Below are 11,796 nucleotides of genomic sequence, written 5' to 3' on the forward strand. Positions count from 1 at the left end.
TGGGGCAGTCATTGTTTGTCTATTTCTGCTGGATAGAAGAATTAAATCTCTAAAGTCCACAGCTATTAGAGTTCATGCCTCTCATTTACATTAAACAAGAATCACTATTGCTTTTATTTAATGTGAAAGATGTGTTTAGATAGCACAGCAAACTTTACATTCATTTACTTAATTTTCAAACAGAGAGTCATTTTTGGTGACACTACTGATGGTGGTGCATAAGATTAAAGTCAGGTTTTGCAAAATGTCTATAATGAAATCACCAACATTGTGGACAGAAGTCAAAAGTCCTCATGAGGAAAGAACTTATAAATAAATAAATCAAAAAATCCAAGTTTTTAGTAAACAAATTCTGTAATATAATTTCAACCTATTTTTAAGTTATGCCAACTATATATTAGTCAAAAAATTCAATTCAATTGCATAGGAATTTTTTACAGTGTAGATATAAATGACACTGTTCTTTATGAACAATTTCTCTCTTAATTGGTACAGGAAAAGTAAAACTCAAAAATGCCTGGAAACCTCCTGAAAAATCCACATGGAGATGGTAAGTAAAATAACATTAAAAATATATATTTGTGTGTACGAGAAAACGTATGTTTAGATAAGAAGAGCTCTGCTAACGCCACCTCATCATTAATGAGATAATATTAACCAAATGCTGTCAGCATGTTTTATACGTTCATCAAATACTTTCTCCTCAAATCCGCTTAATCCCTGACTCAGGCCATTCAGAAATATCAGTTTGTTGGCAGAATCCATGCAATTTCGACTTTTGACTTTTAGATGAGGCTTCACTTTTAAAAAGATATTTGCAACTTTACAGATCTTTTATGTGCACAGACATTATTTAACACTCTAAAATCAAAGGAAAACATGAAATCGGGTCAAATGACACCTTTAAATAAAATGACTAAAGTGACATTGTGAACACAAGGCATTTAAATAACTGAATATTATCATTTTTTCATTGCCATTAAAGTGAAATGACTGAACCTAAACATAAAACCCCATATATATATATATATATATATATATATATATATATATATATATATACACATACATACATACACACACACACACACACACACACGAAAACATGTCAGACACACTTAACCCTCAAACGCTCCTCGTTTTCTGATTACACTTCTGGCCCTTGGGGGTCAATATGACCCCAAAATTGAAAGCATAATAGTAAGAAAAATATACATTTTCAATAATACAAATAATACATATATATATTTTTTGTTTACTTCTCATCTATACAATAAAGCTGTGTTTTGAGAGATTTGAAGTACTTTTGTACCTGTTTACCACTAAAATCCTCAACTACACCATTGGCTTGCCTGATATAACATTTTTATGAAAATTCACATAAATTATGATCTAAATTTGATTGAAATTGTTTTTAGATATTGATATAGGTGTGAGGTGTTGAATTCATGCATCGTTTTTTTAGAAAAAAACATAAAAGAATTACAGTGTAGGAATTAAATCATTTCGACCAGCAGATTCCCACAGAGACCCATTCATTTTCCTGGATATGGACAACTGCTCAAATCATTGCTTTTGTGATACATTTTGTAAATTTATGTTTATATAAACATTAGAAAGGATATTAAAAAATAAAATATTATTTCAAATAGTAATTTTTTATAGTTTTTGATGGATTTTGAAATGTCTGTTTTTACAAAATGCCATTGAAATTTGACTAAGTGTAAGCGTGTGTGTGAGAGAGAGTGAGAGTGAGAGAGAGAGAGAACCAGCATGTGTGTTTGAGAGAGTGTACATGTGTGCGCATTAGGTCACCCCCACTTTATATCTTTTTTCTACATTTGTGGCTGATTTTATTTGCCAAATTTTATAAAAATGCTCTCTGTGGTAGTCATGCGTGTGTGTGTGTGTTTGTGTGCGTGTGTTTGTATGTAAGAGAGTGTGCATGAGAAGGAGAAAAAAAGAGCGTGTGTGCGTGCGTGCGTTTGTGAGTGTACATGAGTGTGCATTAGGTCACACCCCTTCATGTGTTATTTTCTGCATTTGTGACTGATCTTATTTGCCAAATTTCACAAAAATGCTCTCTGTGGCAGTCATACCTGTGTGTGTTTGTGTGTGTGTATTTATGTGAGCATGTGTTTTTTGCATTGCATTTGTGCACAAGTACCAGACCTTCATTTCTGTGTCAAAATTTTCAGATTTATGCTGGATTTATTGATATTTATTTTTCGACAAATGGAAAAAAAGTTAAAAACTTTTTTTGCATTTCCCATTCACTTTCAATTGGGGTCATATTGATGAAATTTTTTTACATACCTTTGGAACACCCAAATCAAGCCCAGTTTTTTTTTGAGTGTATGCAAAGATAGATTATTTAGGAAAAGTCACAAAGTTTTACATCTCTGAGATGAAGGGAACCTTTTTTTAACTAATGAAATGTCGTTTGGGGTCATATAGACCCCAAGGAGCGATTGAGGGTTAAAGGGTTTTGTATCTGAACTTCTCATACATCACTGAGGTACACTGTCAAAAATAAAGGTACAAAAGCTGTCACTGGGGCGGTACCCTTTAAAAAAGGTCCCAATTTGTACCTTTGAAGTACTAATATGCACTCTTTGGGTACAAGGGTGTACCTTTTTCAAAAGGGTACTGTCTCAGTGACAATATTTGTACCTTTATTTCTGAGAGTGTACATTTGTCATTTTTTATTTATAAGGTCATGTAGTGATGACAAATGAATTTTTAGAACTAGTTTGTAGTCTCTCAAGTAATTCAATACTGTACATTATTATACAGAAGTGGTGTTATAATAGTTTTAGATAAAGTATGGTACAAAGTATAGACAATGCATGTCATTTTATGGCGCAGTAACATGTAGCCATCTTAGTATATAAACAGCTTTTATCTCATGTGTTTTTAAGAGGATTTTAATAACTGGGAGTTGACGCAGAACGGTGGAGACAAATGGCATATTGAACAGATGCCAGACGATTCAGTGGTGTCATACTTCTGCACATCACATGAGTAAGAGAAAATTATTCAGAATAGACAACAATAATAATGTGTGAATGTGAGTTTATGATCATACTCTGGGTGTCAGTGTTCATTTCTGTACAATTTTCCAGGCCGTGTCTAAAAAAACAAGTGATCATTCTGCTGCAAAGCGGTTATAATGCTGAATATTTAGATTCTGCGCCTGAAGTGACTGTGAGGGACTGGTGAGTCTTTAGCATCTACTTCACTATTGTCTTCATTTATTTGTATAGCAGCTCATTTCTTTGCATGTCTGTGTTTAGGTACCGCACTCGAGAAGACTGTGGAGGCGTTTATAGGCTTACTGTGTCACTGCTCAATGAAAATCGTGAGGTCATTGCTACATTTAAGCCGGCTGATGTGACTGTGCCCGCTGATACCCCTTGGACACAGGTAAAATGTGGACGGGTGAATTGTTTACATTAAAACCAATAACTTGTTTGGGAAGGAAATCAGGTTTAATATCATGTTGGCTTTAAAACTAAATGCAAGAGATAAAAGCCCCATTTATAAAGCGTGCGTATGCACAGATTTTATCGTTATACGCAAAAATCCACAACATGTCCATATTTATAAAAACTGTCTGAGCAGACATTCGCACTTTTGCTTATCTGAATGCTGCAGGTTTTTGGAAATATGCTCGTAAAGAATTTAAACATTGACAGGTGCTCTTGACATTCATTAGGCATCATTTAAAGGCGGAAATCTGCAAGCTGCGCACAATTTCAAGCTTTTCAAGATTTATAGATTTCACATCTGAAAGTGAGGCCTACATGTGTTTTTTATGCGTATATTGGTACAAAATACGCATTAATATGAACTTATAGCATCTGTTGGGCACATTAAGTACATGTTAAATATCGTGTATTTTAACGAGTTGGCCTTCCATATACATTTGTTTCATAAATCACACCTGCACGCTTTTGAGAAATGATCATAAGATCAAATTTAGCATTTTATAAATGAGGCCCAAAATCTTTACCTCTAACCTTGACTTTGGTAACAAAAAAGTGTCACTTTGGACACAAGTGTTTGTTAAATGCCTAAATGTTCAGATATTTTCCTTTATTTCTTTAAGGAAAATCTATTAGTTGAGTTTTAGTAAAGTAATGTTTGGGTGACTGTTTCTATAATATTAGCAACTAAACTAAAGCTACCAGATGAATAGCTTCCTGATTATCAAAAAATCCACAAGTTTCTTATTTAAGGGTATAGGAGGCTATTTCAGACACAGCCGAAGCTTCAATTTCTGATTAGTCAAGTGCACTGTTGGAAAGTCCAAACCCCAGATTTTTTGCTGTATTTACATTTTTGTCCCACATAATACTTTATAGACAGTATTGTACACATAATTGTGTGATTATGTGCGTGTGAACATTATTCTGTACAATATCGGATCATTGAAATAAATATGAACTCACGCTGGAATGTAGTGAATGAGTAAACTAATTTATTTTAAACTAATTTATTATATTGACCATTCACACATGTTGTACTTTAAGCTTATTTGAACAAATAACATGACATTAAAATCCATCTTAATTTTATCAGCTGGTTGCTTCGTCCGACGGGGCTTCTTTTAAAGGGTCTACTATCGGTTTATGTAAGGAATAATTGACGAAGGGCCATTGAATTAGTACTTCTGCAGTTGTGCCTACATTGATTTTACAGTAGCGCCCGCCGAAACTTGTGGATAGTTTTAAGTTTATGGACACTGAATATAACCACACTTTTATTTCTTCTTTCATAGGTGACACACACATTTACAGGTTATGGTCCTGGTCTACGCTTCATCTCTTTTGAACATGGTGGTCAAGACGATAAAAACTGGAAAGGCTGGTATGGAGTCAGAGTCACTGGAAGTTCTGTCACCATACCCCCAAAACCCTAATATGTGATTCAATAATGTTACTGATTGGTCAGCACTTTGCTTTTTACCATACTATAACTACAAATAATATTAAAGTAACATTACAGAAACTTCACGGCTTAACCTTGCTGAACAAGCAAAGCCTTTGCTTACTTTTTAAGATTTAAATGCATATTCAGAATAAAAATAATAAACTTATCTCTGATTGAAATTTAAACGTGGGGAATTAATTGAAATTATTTTCTGCTGTCATTATAGAGCTTAATAAAGTCTCCCTGTGGTGAAAATCAAGTTTCTATTGTTGTTTATGTATCTGTGTGGTGTTTTTACATTAACAAAAAATCATATGCAAATGTATAATTCGACACAATAGCGGAGTGTTTTCTGCAACCAATCACATTAACACAGTTGAACAGGTAGATGAAATTAAAATGTCATTTAAACCTATTCTTTGAATAGGTTAAAATGTACAAATAAAGATTTAACTTTAGGCATTTAGCAAACGCTTATCCAAAGAGACTTACAAAGATTCAGAAACGATAAAAGTGATGTGTCAAAAAGATCATTTAAAAATGTTTAATGACTATTTAGAGCATTGAGATCGCTAGACGAGGGCTTAATGTACAACGAAAGCCAAAATTTTGACCAAACTTGAGCTTTATACTTTCTTTTCACCTCAAGCTCAAAATTAAACTGTGCACATTCTGCCTCATTTTGCCAGCACAGTTCACATATGCACAACTCACACATGCATCATAAAACCATCAGCTACGTGTCTGGAACTGCAGAACGCAGCATCTATATAGATATATATCTATGGTCCGTGCTGTGTGATTGAGTTGAGATCTGCATACTAAAGGAGGCAAAGTTGTAGTTACATTCAAGCTATGTTAAGGCATAATGAAAAGAAAAAACTTTTGCATATGCGTTTGGTTAGGGTGCTCAAAGATGAGATACCGTTATTGACTACATGGGTACTTTACCTTTTATTTAACACATAGGGTTGGTTTCCTGGACAGGGATTAGACTCGTCCTAGACTAAAATAAATGCAAGAGCTGTCCAAACTGAAAACAACTTGAAAGACATAGGGGAGAGCAGGGGTGAAAGTACCATTTTTTATTTTTACAATGTTTAAACAGATATATTTTGCTGTGGTCATTAACTTACAAATGTGGGCAATACTAGGTGGAATTTTGAACAAATGTAAAACGACTTCAGTATAATTTCACTTTGAACATAAGTAGCGCATTGTTACTTTTGACCCTTTCAGCTTAACAGAACAAGATGTTTGTGTTACACCTGTTAAATATACTTATTACACGGCTCTCTGGAATGCTTGATTCTGATTGGTCAGTTGAGACATTTGCAGGTTCGTTCTTTTCAAATAATAACCGCTCCAAAGTATTAACGCATAGCCGGACTACTTGTAAGTTAAAATCCCTCTGCGCCAACAAAGATTACTGTTTGGCGCCATCTTGTGACAAACACTGGACAACCACAATTAAGAATGGAACATTTTGAAATTAATTTTAACATGTACAGAAAAAAACAAACATTTAAACAGTGGATAGAAGAACGAACAACGACAAGACACAGAGAGCTTACTGAGACTGAACTTGACAAAATAGAGCATGACAGCTACGAAGCCAACACCAAAAAAAAAAACATAATGGGCATTAAAACTTCTCAAAGACTGGCTAAAAGAGAAAAAAATGGAGACAGACAAGTATGAAGCAGAGGATCTTAATAAGGTATTACGATCATTTTATGCATCTGTGCAAAGTTTCGCGGAAGGATAAAAAGTTTAATTTAAAACAAATATGCCAATAAAATGTTTCAAATTCATATTCATGTCCAGTTTTTTTTTCTTATGTGGCAAGTAGCCGTGTAATAAGCGGGATAATGTAGAGGCAGCAGGTAGTTATCGGGAAATAAGCCCCTTCAGTGTGATACAAGTGCCTCCGCTTCGCGTCGGGTCCTGATCACACTGTCTGGGATTATTTCCCAATAACTACCGGCTGCCTCTACATTATCCCTAACATGACCATCACCTTGTTAATATGTAACTGCAAACATATTTTGTTGTTAATCTTTGCAAATTTTCAAAATTTCAGTTTTATCAAATGTTTCAAAAGCAACCCCACAGTACAAACTTGAATTGTTGAGAATAAAACATTTTGTCAACAGTTTGAACAATAAGAAAATTAAATTACCCTAAATCAAATTAGAACTAGATGCTAAATTTTGTAGACAAATTTTATGTTGGTTTGACAAAACCTGGCCTGAATGTTAAATTTAATAAATGAGTAAACTACTAACTCCCCCCCACCCCCAGAGACAGGAGACCAAAATCAAGTTTTGCAGTAAAAGTCTGGTATTTTAGTGGGTCAGTGGCATGTTTTAAATGGAAAAGCTCAAACATGGATAGACAAAGAATCATAGTCAGATAATAATGTAATGTTATGTAAAAACACATGCATTTATAAAATGTAATAGAAACTCTATCACATAAAAAACAATACTTCAAAATGTATTGTTTTTAAATAAAACCCAACTACTCTACAAAAACTGTTAAAATTGTTTGTGGTCGAAGACACATCAGCCATTGTGAAAGTACATCACCAAAAGTAAAAAATCAAGTGTTTTGATTCGGATTAGTCTTCAAGCAATATTTGGTAAATGTTCATGATCATGTAATCACAACATACACTGTAAAAGGTGAAAAGTAGGATTAACTTATAAATTACTTCAATTGGTAACACCTAAAAAAGTGTTTTCAACTTGTTTTTTAACAAATGTATTAACTACAGAAAAAAAAAAGACAAACCAAAGCTCGGGTCTTAAGAGGTGAACACCTCATTTAAGAATATCTATCCGCATTTGGCGGGTGTTAATGTCAAGCCCTGCATGTTTATCAAAACAAACATTGCATGTTATAAAACATTTTGATCATCATAACTAACAAACTATGAAGTATTGATAATAATAAAATCATATCCAACACTGGGATTCAACATCATATAAAATAAATAAATTCTTCATCCATGTGTTTGCTACGAGAGTGGCTTTGTGTCGATACCGTATGTACTTTTTTGGTGTCATTATAGCTTTGATACAGTTACATAAATACTGATCAACATCTGATATGATTGCACACATCAAAGTCAAACCTGTGCACCAATACAAGCAAACATTCTCCAATACATTGTGGTTTATATCAGGAGTTTTCATTCCTGCTCCTGGACATCATCCTGCATCTTCCATTTACTGGATCAGGAGCTCGAGATGTCCAGGAGAAGGACTATAAACCTGATTTAGATGACAGGTCATAAAAATAACCATTATATTGTTTATAATAAAACATCTCTGTATGTGTTATTGAGGCCGTACATGAGTTTTATCACTCAGCTTGCGACTGCATCTGCTTGCAGAAGGCTTCAAACTGCTGCTGTTCAAGTTCAGTCATAACCTTGTTCAGGGCGTAAATCTGTAAGACATCACAAACGCTACTTTAAGACCTATATCATGACAATAAAGTCCAGTTTTATAGTCCAGTGTGCATGCATCCATGTGTTTATATAGGGACATTATGCACTGCCCGAAAATAGTCCCCTGCCATCGAAAGTAACCAAGGGGACTATTTTCGGGCAGTGCTTAATATCACTACGCCTGCTGCAGCCATGGTACATCAGCAAAATCCCTGATAATTACGCCAGTTTGAGAGTATAGTCCTAACCATATTTGAAAAGAGAATTGCAGCTTTTAATTTTCTGTTGGTCTTAGTACACGATGTAACTACAGAAGAGTCAAGTTTTAAATAGGAAAAATATTAAATAGGGTTATTTTTTAGCGCGATGCTAATGGTCTAATCAGATTCAATTGATTGTGCTAAGCTATGCTAAAAGTGCTAGCGCCAGACCCGGAGATCGACTGAATGGATTTGAAAACGGTAAAAATCAAATATTTAACTCTAGGGTAGGTGGAAAATGAGTATATCTTTAAAACAAGTGGAGTGTCCCTTTAAGGTTTTTACATGTTCAAGATCGTGAGTAACAAATGCTAAACGCCTAAATGTAAATGCTGCTTTCACATCATATCATAAGTACATAAATATCATTATTTCGAGATGAAAACACGTGACGCTTAACCAGGGATGGGCAGATTCATTTTTGGTACATGTATTTCAAATACCTATTTCAAATACAAAATAGTGTTTTGTAATTTGTATTTGATGAAAATGCCTTCGTATTTTGTATCAAAATATTTCATAGTTGCATTTATTTGTATTTTTAAATACTTTAAAAGAAGTCTACGTGATGATATCATAGAAATGCGGCCTCTGATTGGTGCCAACTAAGAAGTTTGCCCAGCCCTAGACCAGAAGATGTATCCATATGAAAGGTAAGAAACCTATCGACGTGATAACATAATATGTAAGGTCACGCTGGCATGTCACACAGCTTATTGATGGTCGTTTTCGAAGCACTGCTTCATGAAGCTTCGAAACATTTACGAATCTTTTGTTTCGAATCAGTGGTTCGGAGCGTGTTTCAAACTGGCCCAAGTCACGTGATTTTAGCAAACGAGGCTTCATTACGTCATAACTGTTTCGAAACGTTTCGAAAATCCGATGGTTCACCACTAGGGGGAGTTGATCACATGACCAGTGTCTAATAGGTTAGGTGAACTCGGGTCAGTTTTATTATAAAAGTTCATAAAACATTTATCCTTCTGACTAATAACACTGCCATTTTGTCTACTTTTTGTTTATAGACAGATTTAATGACAAAAATGTGCATAATTAAATGGGTATTTAGTTTTATTGATTTGTTTGCCCTAAACAAAACGAAAAACACATAATATACTTTTAACTATGTCTTAATTAAGTTAAATAATTTTTTTAAACATATTTTAATACAAATCTTGCGATTATTTTGTTAAAAAAAGTGTAAAATGTTTAGACATATCTGCTTTTACACTATTTTGACCAGCAGGGGTCGCCAGCGTGTGTGCTGTTTCGAACTGCTTCGAAAAACTGAATCAATTTTCGAAGCAATTGATTAAATTGATTCGAAGCTTCGAAAAGCTTCATTTCTCCCATCACTAACACAGCTAGTGCAAGACAAGAAGTTGTCATTTAAAAAATGCTTTTTATTAGCCGAAAATGACGATTGTTTCGCTAGATAAGACCCTTATGACTCGGTTGGGATTGTTTTGAGCCCTTTGAAGCTACTGTTGAAATCCACTAAAATCCACTATATTGAGAAAAATCCTGTAATGTTTTCCTTAAAAAACCTGAAATAGGGGGGAGTAAATTATCTGGATTTTTAATGAAAGTGGAGTCATCCTTTAATGTTTCTACTAAACATAACACAAAAAGCGCATCAGGTAACAAATAATACCATACTGGAAGTGTCAGAAAACTCGCTTTACGATATAATGTAAACGCAGCTCCTAACATCCTAACATTAGACAATCCAATCTGATGAATAGCACTATATAATAAAACATGATGGTATCGAAAATATACCAATATAGTATTAATGGTAATACTATGGTAAACTTTGCCCTGCTAAAAAAAAACAATAGACACCATTCACAGAAATTCTATTGGTTTTATTGGTAATTTTATTCGTTCTAATGGAAAATGGCCCATTGTATTGGTCTTTGTTGGTCTCTAATGGTTTGTAATGGTTCTAATGGAATATGCCCCAAAACACACTACAGTCTAGTGGTTTTAATGGTTCCTATTGGTATTTTAATGGAAACCATTAGAATTTTCTGTAATGGTTTTATTGTTTTTTTTCAGCATGGTGGGTTGGGTAGACTACTATCCTACATATGCATTAATAAAATGCTTGTCTATGTATAAAGATTATTGTTCTAGTTTAATGATTTTTACAGTCACCTCAGCTCTCTGTCTCTGTTTGAGCTCTTGTTGAGCAGATTTCTGTTTGCTTCTGTCACCGCGGGTCGGTGTTTGTTGTTTCTGTTTGTCTTTTCGACAAGCCGGCTCCATTTTACAAACCAGATTCAGACTGATCAAAGACTATAACACATAAACAACATAACAAAACAAGTCACGTTTTATCCAGATACAAACATAAAGCGAATAATAATAATAATAATATGCACTAACAAACAGAACGCTTGCGTGTATGAAACAATTTCGCACATTTTATGACTGTTTAATTCAGAAATGCGTTAACTACGTTTAACGTTACTTCAACTGGTCAAAACACACTAACTTACCAATATCGCAAAGGCTTACCTATTGATTGTTGACGGGGGAAGTATAAATAAAAGAGACTGCTACCCTTAAAGCGGTCCTGACTAAAGGGGATACAGCTACAGCCAAATCTCGCGAGATATTGGGTTTAAAGTTAGGTTTGGGGGTAGGATTAGTATGACAAACAGCAGTTCTGACTAAATAATATACAGATACAACCCAAATCCCCAAAATGTTGGGTTTAGGGTTAAAATCAGGAAGAAACAACGCTCATCCGGCGTTGTCACTTGTAAATGAAGCCGGTCAGAAACTAAGCCGCGACTACATGGTTCCTACTAACAAAAAGTTGGCTGTGTATCGTGTTTATGTTGTTAAAAAAAATATGATTAAAATAGAAATTTCAGTTATTAAAGAAACGTGTAAAATCATATTAGAATTGCTGTTGTTTGTTGTACATTGTTTGGGTTACAGTAACGGATTTATTTGCTTGCAGACAAAACAGTGACCACAAGAGGCCGCTCTTACATTTCTCTTTAACTTCAAGACCCAATGGGCTTTTGTTATTGCACTTGATTTTATTTTAATACATGACACATGAAAATATTATAGTATTTATTTATATATTAAACTGTAGCATAGCATTTATAATTACAATTGTATATT

At 34.1% G+C, this 11,796-nt stretch overlaps 2 protein-coding genes across 2 annotated transcripts; one reads left to right on the top strand and one right to left on the bottom strand.

The window, feature by feature from the left end:
• Positions 1–498: 498 nt before the first annotated feature.
• On the top strand, positions 499–5,050 carry LOC135740809 (F-box only protein 2-like). The gene is made up of 5 exons (XM_065259341.2): positions 499–550; positions 2,922–3,024; positions 3,126–3,218; positions 3,297–3,426; positions 4,784–5,050. Exons 1-5 carry the CDS (start codon positions 514–516, stop codon positions 4,922–4,924), a joined length of 504 nt encoding a protein of 167 aa, XP_065115413.1. The 5' UTR covers positions 499–513; the 3' UTR covers positions 4,925–5,050.
• A 795-nt stretch (positions 5,051–5,845) lies between these two features.
• On the bottom strand, positions 5,846–11,407 carry svbp (small vasohibin binding protein). The gene is made up of 3 exons (XM_065259170.2): positions 11,176–11,407; positions 10,813–10,953; positions 5,846–8,391 (listed from the first exon to the last, which is right to left on the bottom strand). Exons 2-3 carry the CDS (start codon positions 10,921–10,923, stop codon positions 8,305–8,307), a joined length of 198 nt encoding a protein of 65 aa, XP_065115242.1. The 5' UTR covers positions 10,924–10,953; positions 11,176–11,407; the 3' UTR covers positions 5,846–8,304.
• Between the last annotated feature and the right edge of the window lie 389 nt (positions 11,408–11,796).

The sequence above is a fragment of the Paramisgurnus dabryanus genome, chromosome 14 (assembly GCF_030506205.2).
Source record: "Paramisgurnus dabryanus chromosome 14, PD_genome_1.1, whole genome shotgun sequence".
Lineage (NCBI taxonomy): Eukaryota > Metazoa > Chordata > Actinopteri > Cypriniformes > Cobitidae > Paramisgurnus > Paramisgurnus dabryanus.